A 20,660-nucleotide genomic window follows, 5' to 3' on the forward strand; every position below is an offset into this window, starting at 1 on the left:
CAAATGTTGGGTATTTAGCCACATCTTGAGGAACTGAGCAGTCCAAAAACCTAGCCTGTGCACTGCAGAAGTGCCTTTTAAATGACAGTCTCTAATATGAAATAACAAAGCCATGAGACTAGGTGGCATTCTGAATTGAGGACATGTGTTTGCAAGTAAAGATGAATTTTTTTGGTCGCTCTCATGTTCACGGGTCCCAGAGAGAAGCTCAGGGTCTTTATCTTGTAGTTTACTTTAAGACCTCAGTAATACCATGAACAATGTTTTTGACCATTGGTTGGATGGGTCTCAGTTCCCCATCATGATTGGCCAGGCCTTCAAGGGTCTTATGACTTTTCTTTCACCTGTAGGTTTTCATATAGGACTGCTGTTGTTACTAGGTGAAATATCAGTAATTCCATATACTTTGGAAAAACTGAAAGCTCTGTAAAGGGTTGTAAATGAGGAAACCAAAATGTTGTATCAATGATTATGGACAAAAAAACCCAAAAGAAGACAGTGCTTGACCTTCCATAAAAGGGAAAGGTTTTTTTTTTTTAACTGCAGTATATCATCTCCTTTTGTCAGCAGAACTGGCTGTGCACATTTAGTATACACTGTACCACATGCTCTCGGCCTGAGTGTCTATTTATGTTTCATTAAGTTTTAATTTGTATTTTCTCTGTTTTACAGATTATTTTCGGTCGTGTACTGTGCTGTAATAGTCACAAAAAAGCCATTATTATTTTAGCATCTATAAACACAGAGTCAAGAAAATGGCCATTACCTGCTTTGAGCGCTTTATTTAATATAATCATGTGAGATATGAATTTTTGTCTGATGTCATGCTTACATCATTAAATATTTGAGCCTCAGACTGTTTGCTGAAATTCTTACAGCTTTTTTGTTGTTTTTTTGTAATGTGTATTTGAATTGTCATACATTTTATACTGGAATGGTTAATGGACAATTTATAAGACTTGTATTTAAGAAATAAATTTTTAATTTTCTGAAATGATTAAGATTATTCAGTATTGTTCGTAATCATTTATTCTGCACATTACCGTTAAACCCGGAATTATTCATGCCCATGCCAAATTTTGATTTATAATGAGTTTTTATTTGACCAATAGGTTTCATCTGGCTGGAAATGACATAAACAAGTGACAAAAGATGGACATTGTGGCAGAGATGTTAATGATACATTTTTAACTATTTCTGGGTTTCATTTAAACTACAATTTACAATTTAGCATTTAGCAGATGCTTTTAGCCAAAGCGACTTACAATCAGTGCATCAGTCGGATTCCTAATACCTCATAAGCAACATCACTAAAAAGACTGAGCATCAATTTACTCCTTCGTATTGCGCCCTGGAATTCTTAGACATAGATACAAGATGAGTTTTTTTTTTTTTTTTTTTTTTTTAAGGAAGGGGTGTTAGGCTTAGGGGGATAGGTGGGTTCTGAAGAGGTGGGTTTTCAGTTTCTTGAGGAAGATGGTGAGGGATTCCGCAGTCCTAACTGTATGAGGGAGGTCATTCCACCACCGAGGGGCAATGGCGGAGAAGAGGTGTGCTCGGGAGGAGCGGCTGCCAGGTTCCCGAAGTGAGGGGACCGTCAGCTGGCCAGAGGTCGTAGAGTGGAGGGTTCTAGTAGTGGTATAAGGAGTTATTAAGGACTGAAGGTATGATGGGGCGGAGCCTCTTGTTGCCTGGTAGGCCAGTACCAGTGTCTTGAGCGGCCTGATGGTGCAGGTCGGTAAGCCAGCCAGCAGGACATTGCAGTAGTCCAGGCGGGAGATGACAAGCGCTTGGACCAGGAGCTGGGTCGCCTGTTGTGTGAGGAATGGGCGGATTCTCCTGATATTGTATAGGGAGAATCTGCAGGATTGAGAGACTGCCGCGATGTGACCGGAGTAGGTTAGCTGGTTGTCGAGGGTTACGCCTAGGTTTTTGGCTGCTGTGGTGGGGAACACCACAGATCCATCGATGGTGATTGCAGTGTCGATCGTTGGGGAGTTCTGTGCAGGAAAGAACAGAAGCTCAGTGTTCTCCAGGTTGAGTTTGAGGTGGTTAGTAGACATCTAGGAGGCAATGTCAGCTAAGCAGGCTGCGATGCGAGGCTGAACCTGAGAGTCAGAGGGGGGTAAGGAAAAGAACAGTTGTGTATCATCAGCGTAGCAGTGGTAACAGAGACCATGGGTGGAGATAACTTGACCGAATGATCTGGTGTAGAGAGAGAAGAGGAGTGGACCAAGTACCAAACCTTGTGGGACTCCCGTGTGGAAAGGGCGGGGGGAGACCGATTCCCTCCAAGAGACCTGATAGGAACGGTCAGAAAGATAGGACTTGAACCATGCGAGTGCAGAACCCGCGATGCCCAGCCCAGCGAGGGATGAGAGGAGTATATGGTGGTTGACCGTGTCAAATGCTGCGGAGAGGTCTAGGAGTATGAGGACAGAGCTGAGAGACTTTGCTCTGGCCAAGTGGAGCTCCTCCAAGACAGCAAGGAGGGCCATCTCGGTGGAGTGGCCGGCTTTGAATCCAGATTGGTTCTGATCCATGAGATTGTTCTGGAGAAGATATGGAGAGAGTTGGTTATATGCTGCACGTTCCACAGTTTTGGAAAGTTTTGCTCGTCCTCCTTTGAAACTACGAAATAACATGTCCAAAATTATTCATACCCCTTGAAATCGTCCCAAATTTTTGAGTAAATGCAAGCTTCTATGCCAGTGGTTCTCAACTGTAGTCCTGGGGGGCCACCGTCCTGCATGCTTTTGTTCTAAGTCTTCATTATCACAGTTAATTGAGCTAATCAAGGGCTTGATGATAAATTGATCAGTGTAATCAGGTGTGTCAGTTCTTAGCTCAGGACTGACACACCTGAGAGTTAAAACAAAGACGTGCAGGACAGTTGCCCCCCAGGACTGAAGTTGAGAGCCACTGCTCTATACCATTCCAAATGGACATGGTCATTTCTACCATGTTCGAGAGAATTCTAAACAGCTACAAACTGAGAACAGCTGATGCAGTAGTTCTCTAGTCAGTTACTAGTCAACTGCAAGTCATGGCTAAAACTAAAGGGCATTTTGGTTGATCACAAGATGGGTAAAGGCTATAAAGACATATCCAAGTGTTTTCAAGTGCCAGTGGCCACAGTGCAAAGCATGCGAACAGGCTGGCAGAAATTTCCAGGACCATTTGGAATGGTATAGAAGCTTGCATTTTCTTAAAAATTTGTGACAATTTCAGGGGTGTGAATAATTTTGGACATGGTATTTTTAGTAAAAAGAGAAGAAAAGAAGAAGAAGTAGAACAACAACAACATAGAAATAGTTAAAATGTATTTTTAACATCTCCGACACCTATCTTACCATCTTAATTGTTAACATCTCTGATGTCTTACCGTCCTCTGTCACTTGTTTATGTCATTTCCAGCCAGAAGAAACCTATTGGTCAAATAAAAATTCACTATAAGTCCAAATTTGGCATGAGTATGAATGATTTTGGACTTAACTGTAGATGCTGTATATTACAGATTGTCCTTCAATTGCTGAAGGTTGAAAATGAAAGGCTCAAATGTCTTCCAAGACTAGTAGACACAATTCCACATTGTCTATACCATTCCACAACATCACCTTTTTCATGAAATCCTATGCATATGTACATTTAGTCTTTTAAAATATACTTTTAGTGCCAAACTGTAGTACCATTTGATATAAGTAGACCTTTGATTTGAAAAAGACAGAACAAATAGCTGTGATGAGCAGGAGAGAAAAAAAACCCGTATCATTTTCTCTCTGGGACTAAGGTCGCTAAAGCCCGAGTCCTCAGTTTTTCCTTGTGATGTTTAGGTAGCTTTTCTACGATGTCCCTCCGTGTCATTAGATGGCAGTAAATTCAAGTCGCTTTATGTCTCTCTCCGAATACGTTTCCTGTGAACAGCCCTCATGTTTACAGATTGGCTAGAACGCTAGCTAGTCTGCTAAAAAGGACCATCAGCTTTCAATTTCATCTAGAACTTTCTAGACGTTTAGTGTGAAAGTAAAGCACACGAATCCATGGCAAGCAAACGGTAGGTGGTCTCTAGGTTATTTATCGGATATAAAGAATCTATAAATTTATTTCATACGTGCTGTCATGTGCTTTTTTAAAATTTTAAATTAAATTTGATCACATTGCAGGAGTTTCACTGACAGTTTCATAGACGAGGACCCAAAGAGAGCGCTTGAGGTAACGTAGCAGGTCTAGCTATTGTTAAAAAAAAAACAAAAACAAAAAAAACTTACAAGTGTCACTGACTGTATTATGACTCTTAGCAAGTAAGTGTTCAGAATGTGCAATTGTTAACCAGCTACATGGAATTAAAATGGGAACTGCGGGCTAAGTGATCAAGACAAGTTTACGGCGTCTGTCTATTATGCTTAAGCTAGTTTTTCCACACAAGCCAGAGATGCATTACTAAGCAACGATCTTGGCAGGTTAGGAGCAATTATATTTGCTCAAGTAACCCAGTTGGTCTCCAAAGGCACTGATATGTCACAAACGCTGCTACTAGGTGGCCACATTTTTACATAGCTCCATTCTTCTTAACACTAACTTGGTATTTTTTGAAATTTTACAAAAATATCTGGTAGTAACTTTGACCGGCAGGTGTTCAAAGGCACAACATCCACAGTCTCGTTGCACAATGTGGTAATTTGGAATTTGTGAATGTGTGAGGTGGTGAGTGAATTGACGTTAATGTACAGCTCTGTCACCGGTTTGGCCACATTCACAGTTTCGCTTTGCACTCTGTAGAGGCACAGTTTCTGAATGTATACTCTATTATCAATGTACAATGTAAATGTAAAAAGTTAGTAAAATATGAACAGCTAAATATAATATTAAGTAATAAATGCAATATAGGTACCAGTAACACTGGATGTTAATGGTGTGTTATCGACTCATGACACATATGTTTTACATATGTCTGCCACAGGAGCTGAATGCAGCTTTGGGAGAGGAGTCTGAGAACGCTGAGTGGCTCTGTCAGCGGGCTTACGCCTACATCTTACTCCAAGATTACAGCAGTAAGTACACACACAGCAAATATATCTGTGTTAAATTAACACTGAGAGCGTATGTGTGCGTTTGTCTGGACTCATATATGCACTCTCTGTGTTAATGTAGCTTAAGGTGAATTTGTAGCGCCTGGTATGTCAGTAACTCTGTGAAATTGTCAACACTGTGTATGCCTTCTGGGATATAGCTCTAATTTTTCTCTCAGGGAACTTCCCAGCTCTGACTTACTTCCCAGTTCCCTGAGTCAGTCAGCCAGCCAATCACATTCACTGTATGTTTTGTTTATTTAATCAGTGCATTCTTAATCCCACAGGAGCTGTAGACGATTCTAAGAAAGCCCAGCAACTCCAGCCTAATCTTGCCCTTGCCTTTTTGAGAACAGGGTGGGTATACAGTCCCTTCAAATCACCCTTTACAATCAGAATGACTATCAGTTTCTACCCTCAAGAATACTCAAGAGCTGATGCAACTGGGTGGCACAGCAGAAGAGACAGTAACCCACCACTGACACCCGGGTTCCATTCCTGGTAGTAGTAGTTTCCGACCTGGCTGTACAAATGCACTCTTAGCAGTGTTTGCTGGTGGAAGTTGGCAGGGGATTGTCTCCCTGTTGCTGCAGTAGTGGCTCTCATTGCTTGGTTGGGTTAGCAGACTAGTGTGTCTAGTAGCCTAGCATGAACATCTGCATTCATTATGGGGGGAGATATGTGGTAGTCTACGCCCTCCCTGACTTGTGCATGCAGAGAAAAGAAACACAGGGGAGTTGGCTAATACTAGAAGTGTAACGGTTCAGCTTATGCCCTGGGTTTCTGCCGACGGTTCGGCTGGTAATCTGATTTGGCTCAGAGGACAACTGAACACGGAATCTGTTCTTGTTTATTGCAATACATGTGTTCTTGTAAAACATCGCGTTACGCTGATTCACACAATGAAAAATTATAGGGCTTATGGGAGAAATAGGTTTAGGGGTGGAGCACTCAAAACACAGAAACAAGGCTCTTCAAAAAAATGATGAAAGAAAAGCAAAAATGAAAGCAAACTAATGTTGTTTAGCTTTGATTTAAAGTTTTCCCCCTTTAGAAAATGAGTGTAAGAAAACTAAACTTATATATCATTCATTTTCCGGCTTCTCTACGTGACCGTATATGAAATAAAACTACGCATCCCTATGTTTTACTTTAAGGTTCTTCTTCAAGAGTGCAAAGTGATGACCAACTGTTCTGACCATTTTCAGATCAGTGCATGGCTACTTCAATATAAAAAAAAAAAGAAGTTCTTGCTGAGAACCTAGAGATTAGATCTACTTTATGTGTTTATGTGGATTGATATATTCCAGTACAACTTATGTCAACATTGTCATTGAAGCTATGGAAATCAGCTGCTTACGTAAAGCATATGCACACTGCCAGATAAGTACGGCGTTCATATATTCTCTGAGTTAGACATGAAAAGGCAGCTTCACATCAGCTGGTGGAGCACATTACACCCCTAGCTATACTGAATCAGGTGAAAGGAGATCAAATTGCCTAAATAAATAAGAAAAAAAAACAAGAACTCACTCACTCACTCACTCATTATCTAAGCCGCCTATCCTAATTAGGGTTGCGGGGGGTGCTGGAGCCTATCCCAGCCCTCACAGGGCGAGAGGCAGGGAAACACCCTGGACAGGTCACCAGTCCATCAAAACCCAAGAACTGTGCTATAAATTGACCTGGATGCTGAAGCAATTGCTTATGGGATTTAGATACACAAACATTCAGTTTTTTCTGTTGTTTTTCCTGTTTGTTTGTTTACAGTAAATGCTTTGTGGATCAATCCAGAACATGTGGATTGGGAGACAATTATGCAGTAGCCCATCTTACAGTAATTGCTGGAGTTTGAGTGTAGCAACACAAGAATAGCCTGTATTTTTGTCATTGTTTATGGTGAGTTTAAAGCCAGATTTTAAGAATACGTTGATAAGTTGAGTTAGGGGACTTTGAGAGTGTGATCATATGGTGTTTTCTCTTTTTTTTTCCCCACTCCAAATTTTTAGACATGGGTCAGGAACCTGTGTCTCTCAGCAGCATCTCATATGGCTCTCCAATATGTTTAAGGTTACTGAAAATACATCAGTTCAAATTAGCATAAAAATACAATATTAAATGAAACAGATTTGAAATATTTCAAGTGAGTCATCGTCTAATGTGATTGTTGGATATTGCGATTGCGAAGAAGGCGACCAAAATTCCCGTCTGGATAATGATAGAAATATGAGACATCATGTATTTTATACAACAAAGAGTCTAATGATCAACGTGTGTGACTGATTAACGCGTAAGGAGAGATACACTCAGTTATTGGTTGTTCGTTGTGATTTTTTTTTTTTTGCGATATCTCAGGAGCACTACAGTGGATAAGAAAAGGCCCATCTCGTAGAAAAGGCCCTGTCGTGTCCAGGGGGGTCACAGTTAGCTTGTGTGTCAACTGTGTTCATCACAGTGTGAAATGAGTTTAGGCTCCATCTCTTGCCAGCGTATAGCCACCAAAACAAATCCATCAGTGCTGTTATTATGAGAAAATGTTCACGTTTCTGAAATGCTTGCGTGTAAACTTTCTCTGCAGTGTGTCTCTGTCCTTGCTGAGTGTATTACTATTATTATTTTTTGTAAAAAAGATTCCTCAGTCTTAGTCTGAGAGATCCATATGACTCCATACGACAGGTTGAAACATAGGCTCAGTGCTGTGGCCTGAACCAACATGTGCCAAGCAGTAAGAGTCAGACGTCTGCTAAACAGTTTGGGTTATTCAGTCGTATTTTGTACTTTTCAAGAACTAATTGGGGGTTCTGGATTTAGTGTTGAGTGACTTGCTGGTCAAGATCAGCAAAAAAAAAAAAATATCGTACATATTGAGCGTTTGAATTAAATGGGGGGAAAAAAAAGGTAGTTTGCGATACAGCTTCTGCAATTACTTTCTGAGGCCCTAATCTGTCAACATTTTAACCCTGCTGCTTAGATACTGGATGTATTCAGTGTTGAGGAATTCATCCATTCAGTCGGAACTAATATTGCCTCCATGTTTATCTTTTTCTGCCCATAGAATTGCCGAGTATCATCTGAATAACTTCACATCTGCACAGGAGGCCTTTAAAACTGGACAGGCACTTGAAGGTAAGTCATCACCAAAAAGTCTGAAGTGTTGCTATAGTCTGGGAACAAATGCACAGATAGTAATGTATTAGTTTTTATATTTGCCGAAACTCGCTTATATTTCTCAAGGAATTACATCATGAACTCACTACACTGAGGTGGAAAAACTCTGTGATTAGTGTTAACAGCTAAAGAATAAACCACTGATTATACACTGATTGGCATACCAAGCACAAGCATTCAGATTTTGAATAAATGAATTTACAGCATGCAATAAAAATGCCTCAGGATACGTTTGAGGGCGTGAATTTGAATAAATAACAATTGAAAAGAATGAGTCGAATGATCAGAACAGCGTGTTTTGAATGTTGTTTCGACGTGGACGTATAAAAATACCCTTTCGGAACCTTTGATTGTTCTGCGCACGTGTTTCACAGGTTCCAACGCAGCGTTTCAGACTTGGATCAAGCGTTGTGAGGAGAAGATGGAGAGTAAGTTTCATTATCTTACAGGCAAACGGCCAAAGTAGTGAGAAGTATAGATTTTCTATACGAACCAAAGTAGACAGAGGTATGTCCAATCTCAGCTGTTTTCTTGCGTGTGTATAGAGCTTTCATCAGTTGTTTAAGGATCTTAAATTGGCTAATGGAGCTGTATACAGGCCAGCTCTGTTGACTGTATCGGTGATGAAGCTAAGCTGGATCTCCATTTAGTCAGAGAGCGGTAGAGATTTCCATTTCTCCATTACAGATCATCGCCTTTCATTAAAAATTCCCCATTTCAGCAGTATAAACAGGAGTCACCTCCTCACCCTGTCAGCACCACTTTGATTGATAAGAAACTTAAATTGAAAAATCTCCTTAATCAGCAAAAAAGCGTCGTAGCTAATACCAGCTCTTATTAAGTATTGTGATAACATCTGTTCTCCAGTAATATCAAGAGTGATATTAATGGATATACATGGTCTTCCTTTAACGAGATAACAAATAGTAGACCAATTATTCTTAGGCCGACATAGCACATTGAGAGGAAGTCCTCCGGGCAGGAGACAACTGGTTATGCACTGATGCATATCAACACTGTTGTATTTGCCACTGGCACAAGCAAAATGTTTATGCTCCAGCCATTATCAGTTGTTAGCACTGTGTCATGACCCACGCTGGGAGCTCGAGGGGGTGTTATTTTTTTAATAAAGAGCGTCGCCATAAAGCCGTTAAGACGCTTTTTAAAAATTAAGCACTGTGTAGAACGAACTCTGCTCAGTGTTGCAAGAGAGACAAGCACTTTGCCTTCATCAGTCATCCAAACGGATCCCGTCTTTTTTTTTTTTTTTCTTCCCCCCTTCTTCGTTCGAGCTTTTGAAGACACAGAAAAATCTCATTAAAAGCGGCATTAAAGAGGCAAAGCAGCAAACGACTGCCATTTTTATTAAGCACGAGATCTTTTTTTTTTTTTTGGGCGAAGCCTTCCTGAAGTTAAATGCTGGAGTTGATTGAGGTCCCCCTCCTCCTCCTCCTCCTCTTTTTCATTTTTTAACTGCCACTGCGGTTATTGTCAAAGTCTCATATCTCTTTCATGTTAAAAGTGACGTTATTTACCATCAGTCTCTTCTTTACGAGCTTTTTCTTCTCTCCTAAACTGCTTCTGTGACTTTTCTGCATTGATCAAAACTGGATATGCATATAGAGAGTGTTTTTTTTCTTTCCTCTTCCCTCTCACTCTCTTTCTCTCTCTCTCTCTCTCTCTCTCTCTCTCTCTCTCTCTCTCTCTCTCTCCCTCTCTCTTTCTTTTGAAAGGCGACCTCATTTGAGATACTGTTAATGTGCTGTTGGATGCAGGGAAAGCTGTGTCTCGCACTGTTTATAAAAAAAAAAAAAAAAATATTCCATAATTTATGAGACATAACGGCTTAATACAGAGAGAAAAGGAGGACCTCATAGGCTCATATTTACGCTGGAGGAGACGCAGGCAGAATGGTAAACAGCTCTCGACTCCTCGTGTAGGTGGAGAGCCGTGGGGGAGAAGGGTTTTTTTTTTTTCTTTTTATACCCCACTCTTTAATAATGGAACTCATCTTTTGACATATGCCTGTATAATTGTGTCATTAGTGCTGTAAGAACAGCTCAACCTTCTTTGTTAAAGACTTAACCTGAGGGTATTAGAAGATCATAAAACCTTTATACGTTTTTTTTTTTACAGTTCGTTTGTCATCAGTGAACTAAACCAATCATAAAGATGAACAGTTAACACTGGCTTCCGGCCCTGTGATGATTTAAGAGTCCACGGAGCATTGACCGTTTTTTTGGGGGGGTTTTTCGGGTTGTTTTTCATAATATTTTATGTTCGGGCACAGAGGCTGACAAAGCTGTTATGACTGACTTTGTGAATCTGAGAGTGGTTTTATGAATGGCATTAATGGAACTGCAATCACAGAGCCAACCTAAAACCGTGGATTAAGGAGAGGCAGACGTTAGCTTAAGGTAGTCAAAATCACGGTCTAATCCATGTTTTTTTTTTTTTTCACTCTCTCTTCTTCCAATCCCTTACTCAGCACAAGTCCAAAACGGAACCTCAAATCCGGTAAGTACATTCTACCCATCTCTCTTTGATGCTCCGGCTGGTCTTTAATTGCTATGAAAAGGCACACTATAGGTTTTACCACTCAGAGAAAACTGTCATGAGACGGTGGCAAACACGCGCGTGGTCGTCGTAACCTATGTCAGTGCGAGATATTCAGAACGATATTCAGCCACCGGTTCGTTGTTGCTCGGCGTTCGTGTCGGCGGATCACGTTGCGCTGCTTGCTTCTTCATTTGATTTGGGTGTGAAATGAATTAAAACACGCTCTGCCACGGCTCCTCGGGGCCCCGGGTTAAACCACACTCTGAGGAAGCCTTAAGCTTTGCTGCCAGCTTGTCTTCTTCCTCCTCTTTTTTTTTTGTTTTTTTTGTTTTTTAAATTTTATTTATTTATTTACAAATATTTATTTAATTGATTAACTTATAAATACGCCCACAAGGGGTCACTGTTGCTCATCTTATTAACTTCTTAACAAGAAAGAGACTAGTAAGAGGTGTAAAAGTCGAAGAGCTCTGTTTTTCTTGTTTTTTTTTCTTGGCAGATTCTCACTCTTTTGTTTGTTTGTTTGTTTGTTTGTGCGTGTCTGTGGGTGTGTTTCATCCTTTTTCACCTTGATTTTCTTCCCGAAATCAACAAATACTGAACTTGGCTGAACTCTGCAGCAAACCACGACTCCACATGTCAAGTAAGTTCCCCGATATAGTCAAGTCGTACATTACAGTGTGACGTGATACACAGTGAGAAACGGTGAATTAAGTATTGGATTTAGATGTAGTTGTAGTATCCCTTGGGTCGGAGTGGATAGCTTTGATAAATGACACCTCCGTCCCCTGTCGCCATAACAACAGTAGGCACCACAGTGGTGCTAATGCAGAATCCCTCTCCGTTCTCCGCAGGCATGACTGGTACCAGACAGAATCGCAAGTCATTGTCACCATCATGCTTAAAAATGTCAAGAAGGAGGATATCACGGTCAACTTTGAAGAGCAAGAGGTAACACAGAGCCATTTTTACTAAGCGGTCTTTGTTCTGAGATAATGCTGGCGCTCCACGTGGAGTGTCGGTCACTGTATCCTCTGTTTTCTCCTGATGCCATCAGCTGTGAGGGACTATAAGAGGTCCTGGCTTTTTTTTTTTTTTTTTGTTAATAAATAAACGTTGTAGAAAGTCCCCATGGACAGAATTGCCAGTGACAGTTTGTAAATGATGAGTGTGAAACAGGGGTCACTTTGACAAAGATTCATCAAGATGATGAGCAGAGAGTGTTGTGTCTCTCATTAAAGTAATGGCATGTGAACTTGTCTCTTTCTCATTTTGGGCTCAGAGGCTTAACAGATAACAGGCTCATCCGTATTGGCCATGACTCTCTGCGTTTCCATCTCCTTTCTGCTCTAATTGTATGCTAATAACCTCATTTTCTCGTGCCATAAGGGACTCCAATATTGTCTATGTATAGGACTTATCTATGTATAGCTCTCCCCGATCGCACTTATCTAGATGAAGACGGAGATTTCCCCAGTCTGGGATTTTTTAATTAAACATTGTTTAATTAATTAAGCGGCCAGGTGGCAGGAACGGGGATTTTTTTTCCACGGAAACGATCGCTGGAGAGTCAGGCAGGCGTTTTGCGTTCTGTGACAGCCGCTAACACCCCACGCCGCAACGGTGTGCCTCTACACGTGTCCACGATGAGAGAGAGAGAAAAAAGAGAAAGTCTGGATTAAAGAAAGAGGGAAAAAAAACATTCTGAACAATTATGAAAGTAACAGATACCCCTCCCTGCTTCCTCCCTCCCAAAAAAAAAAAAAAAGAAAGAAAAAAGAGAAAAAAAAATCAAAGTATAGGCTGTTGTTTGATGTGCACTATAAATTAATTACAGAAAAGATTTCTGGAGTTTTGTGTAATAATTTGGTCGCAAATGAGATGGAGATGAGATAAAATATGGATACGGTCTTATCTGGGGAATCTGCCCGCGGGCTGTTTTTCGGCTCTCCCATCGGGGTCCTCCCAGCAGCAGTAATGAAGGGGCTTCGCCGGGTCCCTAGCGACACCCCCCCACCCCCGCCTCCCACTCCCCACTCCCCCCCTCCCCCCTCCCCGGTGGTTATACACGTTCTCCTCCGCGACACAGTAGCTGCAGAAAGAAGGAAAGATTGAAGAACAGAGGAGACGTAATGAGGAGACGCAGAGTGCAGGGGGAGCAGACCCAAAGCTAGACCCCGCAGGAGGCTCTCTGAGGCTCTCTGTTTGCGCTAAAGGGGCTTTCCCTCCTGCAGTTTTAACCTTAGGGGCCTTAAACACAGCCGAGAGCACTCACCTCTGGTCTACCTCAGGATCAACCTCCGGCACTTTCACATCTCAGTGTACATATTTACGCATTTAAAGTTCATCAGGAGCCGCAGCTAGGCTGAAATGAAAAAAAAAAAAAAACCTCCTAAATTGTGACGGTTTCTGTCGGCAGGTGTGTTTGAATGGCATGTCGTCTGGTTTGATTGAATGTGCTGTAATGTGAAAAAGTCCCACAGCCCCTGTGAGTCTCGGTGCTGTAAGAATGAATGGTCTTTGGCGTTTATACAGCTTCTATAGAGAGTTTGAAGTATGAGAGCTGTGCTTTTCGGAGTCAGATGTTGAAATACATGAAGGTTGACTGTTCTGTTTTCTTTTTTTCTTTTTTTTCTTTTATTTCCCCCTTTCTTTCTTTCTTTTTTTTTTGTACTGTAGTTGACAGCAGAGGTGAAGCTTCTGTCAGGGCAGGACTACTGTCTGAAACTCCACCTTCTACATCCTGTGGTGCCGCAACAGAGCACTTTCAAGATCCTCTCCACCAAGGTTAGTCTGAACACGTTTTTTCTTCCTGTGAAATCAAAGCCTTTTCCTGTCTCCCGCTCTACTACAATTTCTGACCACTGGAAGAGATACTTGACGCTTTTGAATAAATGACAGCAGATCAGAGGATATTAACTGGAGGAAAGGGCAGCTTGTCTTTTTTTTTTTTTTTTTTTAAAGGGCAGGTGTGTTAGCCCACAAAGGTTTTTTTTTTCTTTCTGTCACATTTTAGTCCCTCGTGTATTGAGTGATGTATTAATTGGTTGCGGAGTGACTCTTGTCTCGTACATTTTTAATGTTCGGGGTCACTGGCCAAGCGGCTCTGTTGGTGCTTGGGTAGGGAAACAGAACTTTTGGATCCAACTCTGGCTGAACCCTGCTGGCCGACTTCACAGTTTCTCAGGGTCTCTGTGCCTTCCTCTAATTAAGGGCTTTTTTAGGAGTAGCTTTCCTTAAAACCTGCAGACCAATCAACCCTCCAAAAACCAGACTCTTCTAATCCGTCTAAGTACCAGCAGTTTATAGGTTTGATATATTTCATTCCATTATTTGTCTTCAGAACTTAGGGACTGTTTCCTCTCTAACCTTAGATGCCCCTGTTTGGCCAGTGAAGTTCTATATGTAACTGTATGTCACAGCGGAAATGGGAAATGTCTAAAATGACCCGCAAAATCGTATAGACTCGTTTTAACCTTTCTTGAAAGGCATTTACACATGACCCATCTGAACATACTTTTAAAAAAACACACACACACACAGCAGTGATAAATGAAAGCAAACACAACAGAGAGAAGTAGAAAATGGACTTGAATGCACACTAATGCGCACTTATAGACCATTAGAGGCTGGCTGCTCTAATGTTAACGAGTTGCTTTTGAACATTTTAATTGCTTCACAGTTGGGCAGGTCGGCTTGGGTTGAGTTCATATGTCGTTAACGAGGGGGTGGGGGGTAGAAAGTGAGGGGGAGGGGGGCATTCCAGTGCTGTGAAGTCTAAGCCTTAATGAGCTGAATGACTCTACCACTCAGCTGTAGAGTACACTAATCAGGAACATTGCTAAGAGGTAGGAGGAGATAGTTGGTCAGGGGCATTACAAAAATAATCAAAAAAAGAGGGGAAAAAAAAAGAGGGAAGAACTTCTGTGATGTTGCAGCTTTGTGTAACCAACAGGTTTTTAAATTACCTGAGAAAATCAAGCAGCGCGGAGGGAACAAATGGATCATTTTAATAAACAGGAGCCTTTAAAAGGCTTTTCGTGTTTGGTAGAGGAGCTAGTGAATGATCTCGTGCTGTTTCCACGAGCCTGCAGGTACCCGAGACACATGTGATGACACCCAACAAGCCAACCGTAACCACAGTGGGACACTGTGCCACATCAGCGAGGAGAGAGAGAGAAGAGAGAAAGAGAGAGAAAGAGAGAGAGAGAGAGAGAGAGAGAGAGAGAGAGAGAGACACCTAAGCTTCAGTTTTGTCAGCGGGAACTAGAATGTGGTTTTAGCACAATAGGTGTTTTATTGTAGGTGATGTATAAGTACAGGATCCTTTCTTATCCAGCTGCAGATCATCAGGCTTCGATGTAGAGTGTGACAATCACACAGTTGTCAGGGGAGACAGACACATAAGGGCAGGCAGTTAGCCTGTGTCTGCCTGTTTGGCTGACTCTCCTCTCAGAACAAAGCAATTTAGCAATTCGCCAGTGCAGTTTCAGCAGGCTGAAAACTGTGGATTTTTTTCGTGAGGAGATTTATTTTTACTGGACACACACACACACACACACACACACACACAAACAAAAAATGTTATCCTACTGGGCTTGTCCAGATTCATAAAGAGAACGCTCTTTTGCCATGGCAACAGTGGAAACTGCATACCACGAGCAACTGAGCAGGGGAGCTTCACAAGGGCTCCGTTTAAATGTGAGGGGAAGGGGGAGGGGGGGGGGGGTGGCAGAGCAGTTCAACCAGCTTCTCTTTCCCTCTCTTCCTCTCACAAAATTGCTGGACTGAGTCCCACACAAAGCCCCACTTGTTCCCGGGTCCACCGGGCTCCCCTGGACCAGCCGGCTTTAGATACAAATACGCTCACACCTTATACACACATAACACCATGGCCAGCAGTGCCCCCCCCCCCCCCCCCCCCCCCCCCCCCCCGATCAGATTTTCCCTTTATATGTGTCTGCTTTACACTGTAAGCCGTTTGCCATACATTCACCTGAATGAGTGCACAGTCGTTTTTATAAAACAGGTCTACATTTGGATCATTTGAATTCATAAGTCTGTTAGTGGATTCCCATGCTGCTAGATTAAGAGCAGAATAGATCATTTAGGGATAACTTTGCATGTAATAAAAGATTTTTATGGTTTATAATTTTAATAGAATTTAATAAAATTTTGTACTTTAGGTTTTTTTTTTTTTTTTTTTTTTAAATGACTTGCCCCAGAGTAGTTGATTTATCCATTGTGCTCCACAACATATATTAGAAATGTGCAAAAAAGAGATAGGTTTGAAGTTCTTTGTGGATTCACAAATGTCTTTTAGAGAGAATTTTTTTTTAAGAATATCGTAGTCCTTTTTGGCTCTGGAGCTGCTGTGTCGTGGAAGCAAAAAAAAAAAAAAAAAAAAACCCAGGCAAGACTACGGCACTCTTCATAAGTTTAAAACGCGTTTTATCTTAATGCTCTGTTCAATTTGAGTTTGCTTCCTACTCCCCGCTGTGTCGCAGGGAGGGAGAGATAACACAGAAACACTGAGGTAGGGAAAAAAAAAAAACCCAAAACAAAGAAGCAAACATTTTCGGGGGGGAAAAAAGGTAGTTCAATGAGATTCCATCCATTTTTTTTTCTTTATTCTCTTACATTCCGTGAGAGCGTGTACTACCAGCAAGCCGACCAGGTACGAAGACTGTGGAGTTCTCCAGGTTTTAGGGCCCACTCCGGAGTGAATGTTGTGTTGTCTCTCGTTTGCAAGTTGCCCACAAGCCAAGCGAAAGCTATGTTCACTACAGCTCAAACCCAGACTTCTCTCTCGCTCTCTTTTTTTTTTTTTTCTCAGAGAATTTTGGCTGTTTTTTTTTTCCCTCTCTCTCAAACATGGTTTCAAATGAAATGTCAACACTAAAGTTAGAGATGGAAAATAAAAGGATTTTTCATTCTCTCAAAGCATATAGCCCTGCAGCAGCCTTCCCCAGGTAGGAGGTGAATTAGTATGTCAAAAGTTGGATTTCTTCACTTAATCTTGTTAATGCTTGCTTTTTTTTTTTCTTTTTTTTTTTTTTTTTTTGTGGGAGTCTTCACTATGTGTCTCGCACAAGTGTGCTTGCATCTCATTTCCCAGGGCTTTCTCAGAAGTAGTCGTGATTGGGGGAGGGGGGGCAGCCGGGAGGGGGGAAGGGGGGGTAAACAAATCCATCACTCTAAGCATGAAGCTTTTAACGCACTGGCGCTATCTTTACCAGAAACTTGACAGAACTTGCCCTGCGTGACCTACTTAACCTCCTCAAAAAATGACACATCTCTCACTCCGCTCTCAGAGAGCAGAGGCTGACCTCGGTTGGCGTGCCCGTCGGGATAGAGAGATGACGGGGAAACCAATTACCAGCTGTCGTATTGGATGGGTTAGGGGTGGGGAGGTGGGGGGGTGGGAAGTGGGGAGTGGGGCACGGGGGTGGGGGGGGTGTGTATGTGTGTGATGGTGTTATGGGGGGGGGGGAGCGAACTCTTGAAATGCTGAGACCCGAGAAAGCAAGCCAGTTCCCCCCCCACGCCCCGTTCAACGAAATAAGCAACAGCATCCCTTTTTAATTTCCACGCTTGTCACCATCCGCAGGTTTATTTATTTATTTAGTTCTTCTCCTAAACACGACGACTTGTAATCCACCGGCCGACCGTTTTAGCAAGGGTTGTATTTTTGATTGGGTTGTTTGGTGGCGGCGGGGGGGGGGGGGGGGGGGGGGGGGGGGGGGGGGTGTTGGTTTTGGAACGTGTGTGATACATGAGAGGCTGTGGTAAACCCTCATCATTTAACGACTGTGACGGTCACAGCCAAGAGATTTTCTTTTTCTTTTTTTTCAGCGACATGGCACAAGCTAGTTTGTTTGTTTGTTTATTTATTTATTTATTTTTCCCCTTTTCTGCCAGCCCTGGGGTCCTAATGGTAGCGTTGGGCAGCAATGCAGATGCCCGTCGGGATTGTGTGCAGTCGTGTCGTGCCTGTCAGGTCCCCTTACACCACAGCTCAGCAGATGTGGGAGGAAGATTAATGTTGTATGGCCCTACAGAAGGGGTGGGGGGGGGGGGGGGGGTACGACTCGACAAGCTATCACTGCCATGCGATGATAACTGCTGTAAACACCGAAGAAACCCCAAAAAAGGAAAAAAAAAAAAGGAAAAAAAAGCTCGAGCTGCGAGAAGCGTGTATCTCCTCCCTCTCGCCTTCACTTCTCCTCAGTATCTATCCCGTCATCACGCTAGGTGTCGGTCTCAATTCCTCGGTCTCCTTTTTCTCTCACACTCACTGAGACACTCCTGTTATGTCCTCTAATGTACAACCTGAATTCCTCCTCTTAAATCACTGTTAACTCCCCATGCATGATTCATCCACTTCTGTATCACTGATTTTTAACTCTTTAACTTTTTCAGGGCCTATTCCATACTTAATGGACGTTGACTGATAAGGACATTATTGACTGAAAGATTATTTGTGCTGTAAGAGGGGCACTATCAGAATGTACAGTGAAGGTGTAGGGGCTTAAAGGACTTAAGTCAAACACAACCCCCTTTTATTCTGAAGCACCCCCCCCCCTCCCCCCAAGATCCAGTCCAGCAGCCGTAGTGGTCCCTGTACCAAATTCTCAACCATCAGCATTTCAGCTCTCACTAACCCTCATGAATGAAACATTCCATATTAGGAAGCCATGCAAAAACGCTCACTAATTGCATCGACAACCGAAAGCTTTCCTCGCCGTTTCCACTTTTCTCTTTCACGCACACACGCACGCACACATACACACACACACACACACACTCTTAAACCTGCACGCACGCATTCGCACACACACACACCACAGGAGCGACACTGCAGCCAGCTCAGGCGTGACAGCGAGGGCTCTCGCGTGTCCCGCCGCTTCTCTGAGGCATGTGTCTTGTCAGGAGAGTTCACCGTCTCTTATTTCTTTCCCCTCTTCCTCTCTGTCCTCTTTCTTTCCCTTTCCTTTCCTCCGCTTCAGGTAGAGATTAAAATGAAGAAGACGGAAGCTATCCGATGGGAGAAGCTGGAAGGAGAGGGCGCACCATCCACTGTAAAACACTTCACTCCCAGTTAGTATTGAATTTTTTTTCCCCTACCCTACATCTCTGTATCCCAGCAGGCTTTTGGCACGCCTTGGTTGCGTAGTAATCTTAAAAAAAAGCTTTTATGATCATCTTTTATGATTTCTGCCTGTCTGAGGGCTTGGTGTTTTTTGGTTTGTTTATTTGTTTGTTTGTTTGTTTGTTTTGCTTGTTTTCTTTTTACTTGGCTCTGTGTGCAGCAGTCTTTTATTTTTTTTTTTTCTTTTGTATTCACTAAAAAAAAAAAAAATCGCTCTCATAACATTATTGGTTTTGAAGATCTCCCACACATTATGTACAGTAGGATGGTTATGCTTGCTTAAGTCAGAAACACAAACAACAGCAACAACAACAACAATGCCTTCTGGCACAACCACCCATGACAGCTTTAAATGAGGCTGTGATTTTCACTCTTATCTTTGCCAATAACACAATTTCACAGATCAAGAATGCCATTACGCCATCCCTCCAATCTGGGGACTGTTCTTTATTTTTTTTTTTTTGTTCCTTCCCCCTTCTGATTCACACCATTTTTTTTTCTCAGACGAGTACCCATCATCCTCCCACTACACCCGTAATTGGGACAAGTTAGTGGGCGACATTAAGGAAGAAGAGAAGAACGAGAAGCTGGAAGGAGACGCCGCACTCAACAAGCTTTTCCAGCAGATTTACTCGGACGGCTCGGACGAGGTCAAACGGGCCATGAACAAGTCCTTCGTAAGTCCCTGTCTCCGCGTATTTGCAGTAATTTGGAAGTTATTTGAAGGTAATGTTCTAGCCTGTCATTCTGAAAGGAGTAGGAGTCTTGTGGAAAGTTCCTCCGTTTTTTTAAAGTAACTGCCTCTCTCTCTCTCTCATTACTTATCGAAAGGGCGGCGGGTCCTTCCCGTTTTAAACTGTGTATTGCTCTTTTAAGTATAAGATAAGGTCGGGCTTCGTTGTCGGTTGTAACCCTTTGTATGTACCAGAGATCTGACATTTGATTCGGTTAATTTGACACGAATTTGAACTTTGTGACTTCACCCTCCCGTGACAATCTCTCTTCTTTTATTGTTTGATGTGCCAACGTGTTATCATGTCTTTTGCCCACAATTTAATAGGATTCACTTGTGTTAAATTTGGACTGACAGGCTAGAACATTACCCTCCAGACCAAATTATTAAGATTTCATGAACATTAAGTAGAATATGACAAGCATATTCGGAGAGTCTCTGTGGCTGGCAAATTCCTGGTATGGGGGGCGGGGAGGGCGGTGGGATGAAAATTAATTTATGGCCTGGTCCAATTCTATCACTCTTCTTTATTCATAAAGAATGTATGTGTCTGGATTTCCAAAAGTGTCACTTCGCTGGCACTCGGTTCAGATCTGTCACATTTTCAACCAATCAACTTACAGAACAGCTGCCTTTAACAAAACACACCAGTTAATTAATTCTCCAGTCTCCTACCAGGGAAACACTTTGAATTTATCAAAGGTTTTCATACGTGCGTCTCTTGTCATTTATCCCAGTTGATTTTTCTGATTTTTCTACAGATGGAGTCCGGGGGCACAGTTCTAAGCACCAACTGGACGGACGTAGGCAAAAGGAAAGTGGAAATGAGTCCACCAGATGATGTGGAGTGGAAGAAATACTGAAGAACAACCCGGAGGATGTTGACATACCAACACCTTCTTACCCAGCAGATCTCCCCCCCGCCCCCCTCCTTCACTGCCTTCTCCACTTAATGTTTTAAAATCACCATCAGAACTGT

The 20,660-nt window shown here is 42.3% G+C and overlaps 1 protein-coding gene across 1 annotated transcript; it reads left to right on the forward strand.

Annotated features, from left to right (window-relative positions):
* The first annotated feature begins 3,978 nt into the window (after window positions 1-3,978).
* sugt1 (SGT1 homolog, MIS12 kinetochore complex assembly cochaperone) lies at window positions 3,979-20,660 on the forward strand. Its single transcript, XM_030780152.1, has 13 exons — window positions 3,979-4,054; window positions 4,164-4,212; window positions 4,961-5,051; window positions 5,357-5,426; window positions 8,125-8,195; window positions 8,612-8,665; window positions 10,726-10,754; window positions 11,417-11,439; window positions 11,651-11,747; window positions 13,476-13,583; window positions 18,806-18,896; window positions 19,453-19,625; window positions 20,443-20,660. Exons 1-13 carry the CDS (start codon window positions 4,041-4,043, stop codon window positions 20,542-20,544), a joined length of 972 nt encoding a protein of 323 aa, XP_030636012.1. The 5' UTR covers window positions 3,979-4,040; the 3' UTR covers window positions 20,545-20,660.

This window comes from Chanos chanos, chromosome 7 (genome assembly GCF_902362185.1).
Source record: "Chanos chanos chromosome 7, fChaCha1.1, whole genome shotgun sequence".
NCBI lineage: Eukaryota > Metazoa > Chordata > Actinopteri > Gonorynchiformes > Chanidae > Chanos > Chanos chanos.

Excerpts from the sequence above, each read along its gene's own strand:
- sugt1 (XM_030780152.1), top strand. Across the intron at positions 5,052-5,356 it reads CTTACTCCAAGATTACAGCA|GAGCTGTAGACGATTCTAAG; the intron begins GTAAGTACACAC and ends TTAATCCCACAG. Across the intron at positions 18,897-19,452 it reads TGTAAAACACTTCACTCCCA|ACGAGTACCCATCATCCTCC; the intron begins GTTAGTATTGAA and ends TTTTTTTCTCAG.